At 43.4% G+C, this 17,098-nt stretch overlaps 1 protein-coding gene across 1 annotated transcript in view; it reads left to right on the top strand.

The window, feature by feature from the left end:
- LOC117514727 (CUB and sushi domain-containing protein 3-like) overlaps positions 1-17,098 on the top strand; it is an 885,172-nt gene that overhangs the window by 323,175 nt on the left and 544,899 nt on the right. The window contains exon 18 of the mRNA XM_034175291.1: positions 14,988-15,176. Within this exon, the coding sequence (XP_034031182.1) occupies positions 14,988-15,176 (189 nt within the window). The remainder of the gene's footprint in view (positions 1-14,987; positions 15,177-17,098) is intronic.

Here is a 17,098-nt window from a genome sequence, read left to right as displayed (position 1 = left end):
ATTGTTGGAATGAATATTATTGGAGCCTGCTGGGATACCGTGTTTAAATGCCCTGGAAAATCTGCCTGTCCGCAGGCTTTTAAGAGACAGAAGATCTGGAGGGATGCATTTGCGGTGTGTGGCAAGGTCCCCTTGGGAGTGGACGGGTTTGTGGGATATGTGAGGTTAGCCTCTAAACATGCTATTTCTGTTCCACCAAAGAGTGAGTTGATAGTGTGGGGACGTACTAGGATGGGACAAAAGGGGGTGGATTATGATGCGCTGATGGAGCCTATGCCTGGTTCTGGGATTGTGGGTGTGGCTAGGACTTTGGTGGGAGTTAGGAAGGGGAGGCTCCCGGTTCGTGTGTGTAATCCGCACCCGTATAGTGTGTCGATTGGCCGCTTTCACAAGTTGGGTCGGCTTTATGGGATTGAGGATTCTGATGTGTGTGGATCTAATGATGTGGCTTTCTCACTTGGGGAAGATGGCGCTGTCCAGGTCTCGCTGGTGAACATTGCCACTGCTGATACCAGTTTGGAACTGCCTGTTGTAACTGGTATGGGCGAGGATTGTTCGGAGTTGTCCGAACAACAGCAACGGGAATTGCAAGCTTTGTTGCGGAAATGGGAGAAGGTATTTGCCCGTTATGAAGAAGATTTTGGGCGGACGAATGTGGTACAGCATAGGATCCCTACGGGAGATGCTGCCCCCATACGGGAGAGGTATCGTCCGATTCCGCCGATGTTGTATAAGGAAGTGAAGACCCTTCTGTCAGGGATGCTTGAGAAGGGAGTGATAAGGGAGAGTAGTAGTCCTTGGGCAGCTCCTATAGTTCTTGTGCGGAAAAAGGATGGTAGTTGGCGGTTTTGCATAGACTATAGGAAATTGAATGCAGTTACGCATAAGGATGCATTTCCCTTGCCACGTATTGAGGAGACACTGACTGGTCTTGGCCAGTCGGAATGGTTTTCGACGTTGGATCTTGCTAGTGGGTACTGGCAGGTTGAGATGCATCCTGATGATCGGGAAAAGACGGCTTTTGCTACCCCGCTGGGTTTGTATGAATTTGAGCGGATGCCATTTGGACTTTGTAATGCGCCCGCGACTTTCCAACGGTTGATGCAGCAGTGTTTGAATGGTCAGATGGTGGAATCATTGTTGGTGTATCTGGATGACATCATTGTATATTCTGCCGATTTCTCTTCCCATCTCCAGCATCTTGATCGGGTGTTTGAGCGGTTGTGGTGATATGGTTTAAAGTTGCGTCCGGATAAGTGTAAGTTGTTGCAACGGGAAGCGTTCCTGGGACATGTGGTAGATCGGCAGGGCGTGAGACCAGATCCGGAGAAAGTTCGTGCTGTTCTAGATTGGCCGATTCCGAACACTCTCAAGCAGGTCAGGGCATTTTTGGGATTAGCCGGGTATTATAGGCGATTTGTTGCAGGATTCACTAAATTAGCTCGGCCCCTGAATAGGCTTTTGACCGGTGTCCGGGTAGACAAGAAGTCGCAGTCGAGGAAGGTGGATTGGACTGCAGCATGCCAGGTCTCGTTTGACGCCCTCAAGAAGGCCTTAACACAGGCTCCGGTTCTGGCGTATGCTCATTATGATAAGCCTTTTATTGTGTATACCGATGCTAGTAACCAGGGGCTTGGGGCTGTGTTGTCTCAGGTTCAGGATGGACAGGAACGTGTTGTGGCGTACGCCAGTCGGAGCCTGCATCCCAGTGAGCAGAATGATGTGAATTAGAGCTCATTTAAATTGGAGTTGTTGGCTTTGAAATGGGCAGTGACGGAAAAATTTAAAGATTTTTTGACAGGGGTGGAGTTTACTGTTTATACAGATAATAACCCCTTGGCCCATTTGCAAACTGCCCATCTTGGGGCAGTGGAGCAGCGGTGGGTGGCACAGTTGGCTTCCTTTAATTATACAGTGAAGTATCGTTCAGGTAAAGCTAATGTTAATGCTGACGTTTTGTCAAGGTGTCCGGTCCAGTCAGAGCGGGCTATGGTGTTGGAGAAGGAACATGACCGGGGGTTGCCGGTCAGTGCAGGTATTGAGGTAACACCTGAGGGTGGATGGATTGAGGCTCAGAATCAGGATTTGGATATCCAGGCTGTGAAGGGGTATGTTGTTGAGGGGAGTGTTCCAACTCGCTCGCAACGTTTGGCGTTAACGGGCCGAGCTCAGAAATTGCTTCGGCAATGGGAAAGATTGATGGTGATAGAGGGTATATTATACCGAATTTTTGTCGATGGAAGGAGCCATGAGGAGTATCGTCAGATTGTGTGTCCGGGCTGTCGTTGTGAGGAAGTGTGGCGAAAGATTCATGAGGCTGGGGCTCATTCTGGAGTGGATAGGACTCTTGCTCAGCTTCGTCAAAGGTTTTACTGGCCTGATATGGAAAGGGAGGTACGAACGTTCCAGGAGAGGTGTGTCAGGTGTAGCCTTCAAAGGAGCCGTGTTGAGCCTAGGGCACCGCTGGGGTCAATTGGGGCCACTTATCCGTTGGAGGTCAATGGGTTGGATTTTTTAACCCTTGGCCGGCCGATGGATGTGTACCAGAACATTTTGGTTATGACCGATCAGTTCACTCGTTTCGCATGGGCAGTTCCCACATTAGATCAGGCCGCGCAGACGACGGTTAAGGTGCTGTGGAAGCATGTAATACAGCAGTTTGGTTGTCCTGCGCGGTTCCACTCTGATCGTGGGCCAAATTCTGAATCGGCCCTGATGCAGCAGCTTTGTAAGTTATATGGGATAAGTAAAAGTAGGACAACATCGTATCATCCTGCAGGTAATGGTGGTGTGGAGCGGTTTAATCAGACATTATTGAATATGCTCCGTTCATTGGAAGAAGAAAAGCAGCAGAGGTGGCCAGATTATATTGCTGAGTTGGTTCATGCCTACAATAATACAGTGCACAGTGCGACGGGCTATGCTCCCTCATTTTTGATGTTTGGTAGGCATCTGCGGCTTCCCGTGGATGTTGGCCTGGGGGTGAGTCCAGAGCCAGTAGCGTTCGGATTGACGGGGTGGGTGAAAGACCATCGTTGTAAATTGTTGTTGGCTTACAAGATCGCGTGCCAGAGGGCAGCTGCTGAGGCTTCTCAACGTAAAGGTCAATATGATAAGAGGGCTAGGGCTTTGCCCTTAGTGCCGGGGGAACGAGTGTGGATACGAAATAGACGTCGTGAGGGGAAGGGTAAGTTGAGTACCTGGTGGGACCCTGAACCCTATGTAATTTTGGATTGCGTAGGGGATACTGGGGTCGTGTACAGGATGCGTCCGGAGCGGGGGGGGAGGGAGCAGACTGTGCATCGGAATGCTCTAAAGGTGTGTACTGCCCCCCAGAGAGAGTTAGGATTAGGGGTAGAAGAAGGGATCCGGAAGGAGGGGGAATGTGAGATCCCCGTATGGTATGGGTTTTGGCCGGTCGCGGTTGAACAGCGACCGGTGGAGGCCCCCCAGGACGTGCTTCGCCGTTCTACCCGTGTAAACTTCGGCCGGCCACCGGCCCGTTACCCTGATTAGTATTGTGTGCGTTGCAGGGACTGGCAACGATAAGGAGGGGGGGGATGTAATCCAGCTTCTGTGAGATGTTCTGACTTGAACTGTGCTGTTCCTTTTGGTTGCTAAGGTGACCGTGGGCGCACCTGATTCCTTTTGGATTATTGTAATTACTTCACCTGCAGCGTAAGTGTGAAGGAGTGGATATAAGACGGGGTTTTGTGGAACGAAGGAGGACTTTTTTTGCTCCGTTCCACCTCGCTTCTTTGGAGAGAGGACAGAGATTTTTGGCGGAACAGCAGGAGGAGCAGCGGGTGAGGAAGTGATCATTTAAAAAGGAGCCATACTGGCGCTGACGTGACTGGTTTCAGTTGAAATACTCCTGCTGAAGAGACATCACGACGTGGATTATCCGCAACGGCAGGGGAGGACCCTGCCGTGTCTGTGAGTACGTTTGATGTGGTTGTGAGGAGCCTGTTTTAATCAGAAAGTCGGAGTTTCCTTGGAGTTGGAGTTGTGCGCTCGCTGGCCTGGGTGTGTGTGTGTAGGTCCACGGAAGCTGCGGCAACGAAGAGAGGTGTTACGAGGAGGGATCAGTGACGAGGAGGCTGCGCGCTTGGTGATTGGAGGAAGCCACGCCCCGCCAAGAGAGAGTGTGTCGTGCAGAAGTGGAGGATAGCAGGGCCCGCCCTGAGACGACAGCAGGAAGTATTTGTGGATTGGCTGTCATCGTGACTGACTGCTCGCAGAGTGACTTTTTTATATTTGTTTTTATATATAAATTCTGGTTTAAATTGTTTTATTTTTTTTATTATATATTTTGTGATTTGTAATAAATTGTAATATTAAGTTTGCTTTGTTTGGTTACTCCAGCTCCATTTTTATTATAGTTACATGCATTATTTGATTGTGTTTTCATTCATTAATTCAAAACCACAATAACCCGCAAACCCGGGCTTACACGCCCATGAAAAATATCAGGTACCTATTTTATAAACACTACCCAATCTAGAGCCCCTGGATCCCCACAGGCAACACGCTAGTTTATTTTAATCAGTTATCATATTTGTTTTGTATTTCTGGCTTATTTACATCGACAATAAAGGGGAGTTATTATTCCAGCTCGGAGTCATGCTCTCTCAAGACCAGTACCAACAATGATCAATGAATTTTCTGACTAAAAATATGAAGTAATACTCAAAATAAGTAATACAAAGTATCCACTGATGCCAAGGAGTAGAAAGCACAACCTTTTCGATCATGCATGAGTAATAGCTCAGCGTGTTGTTTGTGCAGGCCAATCGGCAACTCGTAAGCCACATCCAGTGGTATAGCGTAAGCAACGCCTACGCTTCAGCCGGAGTTGTAAACTAAATATCAGTAATTATCTTTTACAGGCCCTGCACTGAGCACACCAAAAAATGATCACCGTGCCTATTAACCTTGTCAGAAGTGATTACGGTTGTCTTGCTAATATTGCATGCTGTTTATATCTATACAGGGTCATCTACTGTATTACATAAAATTCGCCATGTGCATTGTGGCTTTCAATGCCCCTGACTGCCCACAGACATCCCACTGTGAAGAGGATACTATATGCTGATGTTTGCTTTACTTATTCAGTCATCTTAAAGCACTGCAGCAGCAGAAACGAGATGAGACCCAATGCACATTGCAGACAAAACAAAATCTACAAGACTTTTTCTGAGTTTATACACATATACACACACACACACACACACACATATATATATATATATACACACACACACGCGCGCATATGTGTATGTATATCATAGACCGGGGGTTCAACTCGTTGCACAAAGGGTCCAGAGGGTGCAGGTTTTCTTTGTAGCCACTGACTCCAGCAGGTGATTTCACTGATTAACATCACTTTGAGCATATGGAATCAGTTAATCAGTCCTTCGGACTCGAGCTGATACAGATACATCTGGGCATGATAGAGGGCCTGATACATAAACAGATGTGACAAGGTATACGAACATACCCCACTCTTTGAGTCTGACCAGCTAAGCTAACAGGCTGGCCTTGGTTCATCATTCTCCTGATGTTGCTGATGTCTCTTAAAGTTATGAGGTCCTAATTTTCTTTGTAATCAAGCAATTAAGTCATCCTAGCTGATGAAGCCACAGATAGATGCAACAGGTGCTGATACCATTTGCATACAAAATTTGAAGAGAATATCACTCAATGTGAGTATTGCAACACAGACATCTTAGAAGATCTGGTAGGATGTTCACCTCACAACAAGCCATATTATTCCAGGATTTCTCATCGAGCGGACACTGAGCTACGATCACAGTGAGAGGCGGAGACACTCGGCTCAGCCGCTGTCACTCAGAGTGACCATGCCCAATTTTATAGAACTTTATGTCTTAAGCAAAGAAGTTAGAAAAACATGCACGCCGTACAGATGTCATGGAGGAGAAAAAAAAAAGTTTTTGTACCAGGCTGTAAACATCTACATAAATTTCTGCTCTAAAATTGGACATTTTAAAAGGGACTCCTATGGGGATGTGCTCTGTTTTGGAGCCAGCCTCAAGTGGGCAGTGAAGGAACTGCAACTCTGTACATCCAAGAGGGCCTCATCTGACAAAATCAAAGTTTACAGCTGTACTTGGGTACTGAATCAAGTACTGAAGTTCGCTCACTGAGGATAGCAGCGGTGGGCACAGTTCAGATAATCGGCTAATTGGCGGCGTTAACGTTTTCATTGGCAAATTACTGTAGCTTTTCAGTGAACTTTGAAAAACTTCAGCGACCCAGTTAACTTCTGCTAAATTTAGTTCCTCTAACTTTAAGTAAGGTCACATTTTTTGAAATAGTCAAACATGTTTGTAAACCATAAAATCATACATTTGTTATGGAGTTACAATGCATAAAGTGAAATTGACACCTCACTTGAAGGCAAAAAGCCTTCAAGGAGCAGTAGGTGAAGCCAGAGTGACTGCGTTTTTTTAGATTATTACAAAGTACACCACATTCATAAACACTAAAGTGCCACAAAAATAGTAGCAATAATTAATAAGAATTTTCTGGATACCAAGCTTGGTTTTAAAAAGACAGATTAAAGATTAGCTTGGAGTTAAGTGTGCAGAAAATTATTATTAAAAAGATTTTCCATGTATATTTGTATTTATTCATATTTCTTATTTGTTTCTTTGTAAATCCCACTGATGACCTGATAACTGTTAACACAAATGTTGCCATTCAGTTGGAAAACTGCATATTTTTAGAGCATCAAATGCAACTCAATTTGGAGGGTATCCAAAAAGCAGCCCTGGACATCACGGGGAAAACGGGGGCAAATCCTCAACCAGCTCGTTCTGGGATCAAACCCAGAGGGCTTATTTTTTTCCATTTCTTTTAAATACAAAACAAAGAGTTGAAATGGTGCTGCACTCCACACATGTAGAGAATCAAAGTATAGTTGTGCATATTTGCCCAGGTCATGCCCCAATTGTGTCTCTCTAAGTGCTGCTCTGTCCTCCTCCCCACCGGGAAAATGGACTGTTTGTCCAGCTCTCAGTGGGAGGTTTACAAAAAATTAACAAACTTAGATAACATGGAATAATAAAGCCTTATTTGCCTTCATACTACAAGAGCATGGAGCTCTGTGATGCTTTAAAAGAACGCTTCTTTCAAACACCACGATAGTAAGACTGAGATATATCCTGATTTGATAAAGAGTGCAAGAGTTAAGTATAACCTTTGACATCATATTGTAGTAAATCTTATAGTGTCACTGTTCATTTTTCCCTTTTTGGGGGGGGGGGGGGCATTGCGAGCAGCTGCTTAGTGGTTAGCACTGTTGCCTCGCAGCAAGAAGGTTGTGGGTTCGCTTCCCATCTGGTCCTTTCTGTGTGGAGTTTGCAAGTTCTCCCTGAGTGCTCCTGATTCTCCCCACTTCCAAAGACATGCAGGTTCAATGAATTGATGACTCTAAATTGGCCATAGGTATACGTGCATGTGTGAATGTGTTTGTCCATCTGTATGTGGTCCTGCAGTAGACTGGCGTCCTGTCCACTGTGTACCCCACCTTACGCCCTATGACTGCTGGGATAGGCTCCAGCCCCTCCGTGACCCTTTATTGGAGTAAGTGGGTATAAAAAAATGAATGAATGCACAAACAGACATATAAAACTCAAAGTAAATTTGAACGTTTGATAACTCTGGCGTCTTTTCTGTATTATGTATGTATCCCAATACGTTCCTTTTTTGGGATGATTGCAGTAGCATCAAAGCTTCTGTCAGTGGCTTTTTGTGTGAATCCGCCCTAGAAATCTTATTGGTTCCAAATATAGAATTGGCACTTCATCTTCAATGAAAAATGTATGACTTTAATTTTACCACACTAGCTCAACCGTCTTTATTTAGTTTATTTATTCATAAAGCAGATCTTCTGTGACAATAAAACAAATTAACACTGCAAAGTAGTTTATCCAAAAGGGCACAACCTAATACATAATGAACACACTTGCTAAACACTAATATCTGTACTACTTGCTGCTATCTTAATCCGGCCTCCCATTGGTGATTTCTGGCACCTGATTGTTGCCTCAAAGTGCTTCACACAGGTAAGGTCTAACCTTACCAACCCCCAGAGCAACAGTGGTAAGGAAAAACTCCCTCTGAGGAAGAAACCTCAAGCAGACCAGACTCAAAGGGGTGACCCTCTGCTTGGGCCACGCTACAAACATAAATTACAGAAATAATTCACAGAACAATTCTCGGACGAATATACAAGAATTGCTGTTGGTGCACAGGACAGGAAGATCGCCAACACAAACACAACTCCCATCTCTGGATGGAGCTGCACCTTAAACAGTGAAAAAACAATCAGGCATCAGAAAGACAAAAATACTGTATAATTTGCCAGCATTAATCAACAAGAAAAACAGAAGAAATACTAAGGTGATCGCCGGCCGCTAGCCCTAAGCTTCACTAAAAGGTGAAGTAGAGGCCGCGGCCCGCTCCAGTTACTGATAACATGAATTAAAAGAGTAAAAAGCGTAAAACAAAACTGTACCGTATGCTAGCCATATGAAAGGGAAAATAAGTGCATCCTAAGTCTGGACTTGAAAGTCTCCACAGAATCTGATTGTTTTATTGATGTAGGGAGATCATTCCACAGAACAGGGGCACGATAAGAGAAAGCTCTGTGACCCGCAGACTTCTTATTCACCCTAGGGACACAAAGTAGTCCTGCACCCTGAGAACGTAAAGCCCGGGCCGGTATGTAAGGTTTAATTAAGTCAGCTAGGTAGGGAGGTGCCAGTCCATGAATAATTTTATAGGTTAGTAGCAGAACCTTAAAATCTGATCTCACTTGGACAGGAAGCCAGTGAAGAGACGCCAAATTGGGTGGAATGTGGCTGAACTTTCTGCTTCGTGTCAAAAGTCTGGCTGCAGCATTTTGAACCAATTGGAGAGCCCTAATGCTAGACTGCGGTAAACCAGAAACTAGAACATTGCAGTAGCCCAATCTAGAAGAGATGAATGCATGGATCAGGGTCTCAGCATCAGCCATAGACAGGATGGGACGAATCTTCACTATATTTCGCAGGTGGAAGAAAGCAGTCCTAGTAATATTTCTAATATGGAGGCCAAAGGACAACGAAGGATCAAAAATTACCCCAAGGTTCCTCACTTTGTCAGTGTGATGTATGACACACGAGCCTAGGCTGAGTGTTAACTGGTCAAATTGAAGCCGATGTCTCACTGGACCAAGAACCATCATTTCAGGCTTTTCAGAGTTTAAAAGAAGGAAGTTTCTAGGCATCCAACTACTCACTGCTGCAAGGCAATCTTCTACGGATTTTATGTGAATGAGATTACCAGCAGTTATCAGCATGTATAACTGAGTATCATCTGCACAGCAGTGAAAGGTAATCCCAAAATGCCGCAATATGTGCCCAAGGAGTGCTATATGAAGGGAGAAAAGCAGGAGGCCTAAGACAGACCTCTGAGGAACGCCAAATTTCATGTCACTAAGGTTAGAGGTAGTGTTACTGTACAAAACACAGTGAGAATCACTGGTCAAGTATGACGTCAGCCATGCAAGGGCACTCTCAGTAATCCCAAAATGATTTTCCAGGCTATCAAGTAGAATATGATGATCCACTGTATCAAATGCAGCACTGAGATCTAACAGCAACAGAACCGTAGTGGTGTCCAAATCCATTGTAAGCAGAAGAACATTCACCACTTTAGTGAGAGCTGTCTCTGTGGAATGATAATTTCTAAAAGCAGACTGCAGTGGCTCAAAGAGATTATTCTCAGTAAGATAGTCTATGAGCTGTTGTGACACAACTTTTTCCAGAATTTTAGAGCAAAATGACAGATCTGATATCGGCCGATAGTTTTTCAATACACTAGGGTCAAGATTAGGTTTCTTAAGTAATAGTTTAATCACTGCAGATTTGAAACGTTTAGGAACAGATCCAGAAGTTAAAGAAAGATTAATAATTTCCAACACAATCGGCCCAAGAGTGGGCCACAGGTCCTTAAACAGTTTTGTTGGTATAGGATCAAATAAACAGGTTGTTCTTTTTGTCGACGTTACGAGTTTTGTCAGCATGTCTAGAGAGATACTATCAAATTCTGTAAATCTACCTCTGTAGTGGCGCCCACCTCAATAGCAGGGTGTAGCGGCTGGGTTAAGGCATGCTGGGAAATGTTCAACCTAATGTTATCTATTTTCTTCTCAAAGTAATCTAGGAAATCTTGTGCTGTAAAAGGAGAGCGAGTTACAGGTGGTTGTCCATGAGTAAGTGTTGCCACCATGTCGAACAAGAACTTTGAGTTATGCTTGTTTTTGTTGATCAAATCAGAGTAATAGGTCTGCTTTGTAGCCAATAATGCATACTTATAGTCTAAGATAGCATCACGCCACGCAAGGTGGAATACTTCTAATTTTGAACAATGCCATTTCCGTTCTAGACCTCTTGCTTTGTGCTTGAGGTCACGCAGGTAATCATTGAACCAAGGTGAGTGCGATTTGGGGGAGCACGGTTTCAACACAGGTGGTGCAGTCATGTGGAGTGTCATTTTGAGCACTGAGTTTAAACTATCCACAAGTCTGTCTACTGACTGGGTATTTGTCAGAAGTGAGGCTAAGGCATCAGGCAGTCTAGTTTCTAGTTCAGTCTTAGTTGAGGAGTTGATGCATTGCTGCAGTGATAAATAAGGTTGTTGTTCCACTAAACACGGCAGTGAAACTGTAAACTTAATAAGTGAGTGATCAGAGACAACTGATGTAAGAGGCATGATGTCAATATTCGTGACAGCAATGCTACGTGCAAGAACCAGATCCAGGGTATTTCCACTAATGTGCGTCGAATCCCGAATGCATTGCCGAAATCCTAATATATATGTATATATGTATATGTAATATATGTATACAGTGACAAAGTAATACGGCTGATTTTTATTCTTCTGACCTTGGCAACGCATAATACCCTGAGTGGAGCGGAGAATCAGATGCTCAAACGAGTTATATTTGTGACCCCAACAGCTAATAAGCTAAACCTAGATTTATAAATAAGAGCAACACCCCCGCCTTGCTTTGCATCACAAGGGACGTGACTAAATGTATATGCTGGTGGGCAGGCCTCATTTAAAGGGAGGACAGCTGTAGGTTTAAGCCAGGTTTCACATAACCCAATCATATCTAAGTGATGATCAATAATTAAATCATTAATCAACAATGATTTTGAGGACAGTGATCTTATGTTAATGAGACCCAGTCTAAGGACCTCAGTGGGGTTGACAGTTGAACTATTTGGATTTAGGGTTGGTTCCAGAGTAGCATATATAAGATGCCTAGAAGCAGGTTTAGGTTTGAGACATTCCACGCGCGTTGTAGGTAGCAGACAAAAAATCTTTGCTATTACTGGAACAACCACTGGGCCATCCTCAGTTTGAACTCAACATGATCCAATATAGTAATGGGTATTAAGTTTGCAAAGCATATCCCTCTATGATTTTTATGGACACGTCTACGGGAGCAGGCCACAGTCTCAACTTGTTGAATTTCCCTCCCTGGCAGATAAACTGCACTATCACCATAGTGGATTTTCTGCACTAATTTCCCTGCTAAGCTAATGGATTCCACATCCACATTTGTCATAATCCTTGCAGGATCTCTAATCACCTGCTCCGTGGCCTGCTGTAGATTCCTAATGTTAACATTAACTTTAACTAGTAATGACTTCATGACTTTCTTTGCTAACAAAATTTTAACTATTAGAGAAAAAATTACTCATAACCATCCCAAAGACGTATCGTTATCTTTGGCTGCTTTCAGTGATACCGGTATTTGGTTAGACTCTTTCTCTCCGATTGTTCTGTCTGAGTTATTTTCATTAGTTACTTCATCCAAACCATCAACATGTTTATTAGACCCCATTCCTACCAGGCTGCTCAAGGAAGCCCTACCATTATTTAATGCTTCGATCTTAAATATGATCAATCTATCTTTGTTAGTTGGCTATGTACCACAGGCTTTTAAGGTGGCAGTAATTAAACCATTACTTAAAAAGCCATCACTTGACCCAGCTATCTTAGCTAATTATAGGCCAATCTCCAACCTTCCTTTTCTCTCAAAAATTCTTGAAAGGTTAGTTGTAAAACAGCTAACTGATCATCTGCAGAGGAATGGTCTATTTGAAGAGTTTCAGTCAGGTTTTAGAATTCATCATAGTACAGAAACAGCATTAGTGAAGGTTACAAATGATCTTCTTATGGCCTCGGACAGTGGACTCATCTCTGTGCTTGTTCTGTTAGACCTCAGTGCTGCTTTTGATACTGTTGACCATAAAATTTTATTACAGAGATTAGAGCATGCCATAGGTATTAAAGGCACTGCGCTGCGGTGGTTTGAATCATATTTGTCTAATAGATTACAATTTATTCATGTAAATGGGGAATCTTCTTCACAGACTAAAGTTAATTATGGAGTTCCACAAGGTTCTGTGCTAGGACCAGTTTTATTCACTTTATACATGCTTCCCTTAGGCAGTATTATTAGACGGTATTGCTTAAATTTTCATTGTTACGCAGATGATACCCAGCTTTATCTATCCATGAAGCCAGAGGACACACACCAATTAGCTAAACTGCAGGATTGTCTTACAGACATAAAGACATGGATGACCTCTAATTTCCTGCTTTTAAACTCAGATAAAACTGAAGTTATTGTACTTGGCCCCACAAATCTTAGAAACATGGTGTCTAACCAGATCCTTACTCTGGATGGCATTACCCTGACCTCTAGTAATACTGTGAGAAATCTTGGAGTCATTTTTGATCAGGATATGTCATTCAAAGCGCATATTAAACAAATATGTAGGACTGCTTTTTTGCATTTACGCAATATCTCTAAAATCAGAAAGGTCTTGTCTCAGAGTGATGCTGAAAAACTAATTCATGCATTTATTTCCTCTAGGCTGGACTATTGTAATTCATTATTATCAGGTTGTCCTAAAAGTTCCCTAAAAATCCTTCAGTTAATTCAAAATGCTGCAGCTAGAATACTGACGGGGACTAGAAGGAGAGAGCATATCTCACCCATATTGGCCTCTCTTCATTGGCTTCCTGTTAATTCTAGAATAGAATTTAAAATTCTTCTTCTTACTTATAAGGTTTTGAATAATCAGGTCCCATCTTATCTTAGGGACCTCGTAGTACCATATCACCCCAATAGAGCGCTTCGCTCTCAGACTGCAGGCTTACTTGTAGTTCCTAGGGTTTGTAAGAGTAGAATGGGAGGCAGAGCCTTCAGCTTTCAGGCTCCTCTCCTGTGGAACCAGCTCCCAATTCAGATCAGGGAGACAGACACCCTCTCTACTTTTAAGATTAGGCTTAAAACTTTCCTTTTTGCTAAAGCTTATAGTTAGGGCTGGATCAGGTGACCCTGAACCATCCCTTAGTTATGCTGCTATAGACATAGACTGCTGGGGGGTTCCCATGATGCACTGTTTCTTTCTCTTTTTGCTCTGTATGCACCACTCTGCATTTAATCATTAGTGATCGATCTCTGCTCCCCTCCACAGCATGTCTTTTTCCTGGTTCTCTCCCTCAGCCCCAACCAGTCCCAGCAGAAGACTGCCCCTCCCTGAGCCTGGTTCTGCTGGAGGTTTCTTCCTGTTAAAAGGGAGTTTTTCCTTCCCACTGTAGCCAAGTGCTTGCTCACAGGGGGTCGTTTTGACCGTTGGGGTTTTACATAATTGTTGTATGGCCTTGCCTTACAATATAAAGCGCCTTGGGGCAACTGTTTGTTGTGATTTGGCGCTATATAAAAAAATTGATTGATTGATTGATTAATGTTACCCTCCCTGTAGAGCTCTATCTATGTTTGGAGACAAGATGGCGGCACCTTCCCCAGTAGGGTGGAGGCCGTCCGGCATCAGCAGGCCACGGCGGCCCCAGCCACTTATTTAATGATGTCAGCCTGCTAAACGCCTCATCAGTACCCCGGGAGGGGAGGGGACCAGAGACTATTAATTGATGCCGACATATCTTTCTTGCAAGGTCACAAGTCCTCTCTATGTCCATTTTTGTGACCTCTGAGTGCTTCATCCTGATATCATTGGTGCCAACGTGAATAACTATGTGACTATATCTCATGTCACATAGAGATATGTTGTGATGTTGTGATGCGTCATTTTCCACAAAGGTGTAATTGTGCAGATAGGCTTTGTTTTTATTTTGTCACTGCACCATGAAAGAAATGCATGGTCAGTTTGATGCCAGGTTAAAATTAAAGGCTAAAATTAAAATACAATGCAGATTAATTCCTCTTTTGGAGAAGAATACTTTCATTAATGGAGCACAGTGGTGTGTGTGTGTGTGTGTGTGTGTGTGTGTGTGTGTGTGTGTGTGTGTGTGTGTGTGTGTGTGTGTGTGTGTGTGTGTGTGTGTGTGTGTGTGTGCGTGTGTTCATAAACTCAGTGTTCACTGATCTTTTTAAATCTCCTCTGAAAATATAATATACAACCATAATTCCATAAAAGATATGCCAGGCGCCCTACAGAAGAAGACTTTTCAGATGTTAGACACATTTTAGCTTTATAGTAAAGTCTTGTTATAACCATAGACATTAGTGCATAGATTGCACACCCTACTGTTGTGACCACGCCCAGTAGCTCCTGTGTGATGGGGTTGCTTTCTGTGTTGCTTATAATCAGCAATAACCAGTGTAATACTAGGACAAACAACAATGTAATACTATGGCAAACAACTGTAGACTGCTAATGTGGATAGTTGGGTCTGGAGTCAGGAAGGCAAATGGGATACTGGCTTAATTGTCATTTTCTAGACAAATCAACACTATTACTCACAGGGAGCCTTTGTTAATACACCAAATAAAACCAAATAAAACAGGAGCTAACAGTAGTCCAACTCAAAATTAATGAACTACATTTCAGTTAAAACATTTGAAGAACTAATTGTTTGCTTTTTACTTTCTTTAGTTGTTACATTAGACACATATTCCTGTATGGATCCTGGTATCCCAGTGAACGGCAGACGGCTAAGCCATGACCTTTCCATCGGATCTGTGGTGTCCTTCCAATGTGATCCAGGATACAGACTGAGCCATGAGGAACCTCTGATTTGTGAGAACCACCACTTCTGGAGCCATTCACTGCCCTCATGCGATGGTACAGTATGTTTTTGCTAAATCGTGGATTGAATTGTATTTTACATAGTAGTTTATTTGGTGAGTGACATAAAACAGTTTTTTGACCAGCATAGGAAGTGTGAAACCTTTTTCATTATTGTTAAAATACTACACAAACTGAAAATGTTTTTAATTATACGAGGTCTGTCCATAAAGTATAGGTCCTTTTAATTTTTTTCAAAAACTATATGGATTTCATTCATATGTTTTTACGTCAGACATGCTTGAACCCTCGTGCGCATGCGTGAGTTTTTCCACGCCTGTCGGTGACATCATTCGCCTGTGAGCACTCCTTGTGGGAGGAGTCGTCCAGCCCCTCGTCGGAATTCCTTTGTCTGAGAAGTTGCTGAGAGACTGGCGCTTTGTTTGATCAAAATTTTTTCTAAACCTGTGAGACACATCGAAGTGGACACGGTTCGAAAAATTAAGCTGGTTTTCAGTGAAAATTTTAACGTCTGATGAGAGATTTTGAGGTGATACTGTCGCTTTAAGGACTTCCCACGGTGCGAGACGTCGCGCAGCGCTCTCAGGCGCCATCATCAGCCTGTTTCAAGCTGAATACCTCCACATTTCAGGTTCTATTGATCCAGGACGTCGTGAGAGAACAGAGAAGTTTCAGAAGAAGTCGGTTTCAGCATTTTATCCGGATATTCCACTGTTAAAGGAGATTTTTTTAATGAAAGATGTGCGGGCGGATTGCAGCGTCGGCTCGCAGCCGCCGCGACGCTCCCCACAGGAAAAACACCTCTGTTGGAAGCCTTAAGGACAAGTTGGAACATGTCCAGCTGTTAAACAATTTCTCATATACTCACTCCACTGAAAGCCATCAAAAGCCGCCTGGATTTTACAAATGGTTATCAACACGGAGGTGTTTTTCCTGTGCCGCCGCACCGCGCCAGCTGCGTCCCGACGCGTGGACCCGTCCGCACGTCTTTCATTAAAAAAATTTCCTTTAACAGTGGAATATCCGGATAAAATGCTGAAAGCGACTTCTTCTGAAACGTCTCTGTTCTCTCATGACGTCCTGGATCAATAGAGCCTGAAATGTGGAGGTTTTCAGCTTGAAACAGGCTGATGATGGCGCCTGAGAGTGCTGTGCGACGTCTCGCACCGTGGGAAGTCCTTAAAGCAACAGTATCACCTCAAAATCTCTCATCAGCCATTAAAATTTTCACTGAAAACCAGCTTAAGTTTTCGAACAGTGTCCACTTCGATGTGTCTCACAGGTTTAGAAAAAATTTTGATCAAACAAAGCGCCAGTCTCTCAGCAACTTCTCAGACAAAGGAATTCCGACGAGGGGCTGGACGACTCCTCCCACAAGGAGTGCTCACAGGCGAATGACGTCACCAACAGGCGTGGAAAAACTCACGCATGCGCACGAGGGTTCAAGCATGTCTGACGTAAAAACATATGAATGAAATCCATATAGTTTTTGAAAAAAATAAAAAGGACCTATACTTTATGGACAGACCTCGTATATATATATATATGCACACACACACACAGCATATTTTCAGGTCTTTTTTTACTACTTTGAGAGGTCCTGCACCTCACCACAAATTTTCTTGACACTCGAAATGGAAAACATACCATTAAACTGCCTCTTTGTTTTAAAAAACAAAAGAGGTGGGAACTTCCTAACAGAGCTTGACTACTTTCAGCACGTGTTTAAAACCAAGTCAGGTCACACTTAAAGCTTTTTTTATATGGTGTTACTATTGAGCTTTTACTCACATCCGCTCCAGTTAAAATACAATTCGCACAGTAGCAGACATACATGTCTGTGTGTGTGCGTGCACGTTGTTACAGCGCAAATGAAAAGACATTAATTTCCACAGCAACGTGAACAGTAAATGGATAAATGCTGCTGTGAGCTGATTTAAAACAGAAAATACCATAAG

This window comes from Thalassophryne amazonica, chromosome 7 (genome assembly GCF_902500255.1).
Source record: "Thalassophryne amazonica chromosome 7, fThaAma1.1, whole genome shotgun sequence".
In the NCBI taxonomy this organism is placed as follows: Eukaryota; Metazoa; Chordata; class Actinopteri; order Batrachoidiformes; family Batrachoididae; genus Thalassophryne; species Thalassophryne amazonica.
The sequence above is the reverse complement of the archived record's forward strand: the minus strand, read 5'-3'. Positions and strand labels throughout refer to the sequence as shown.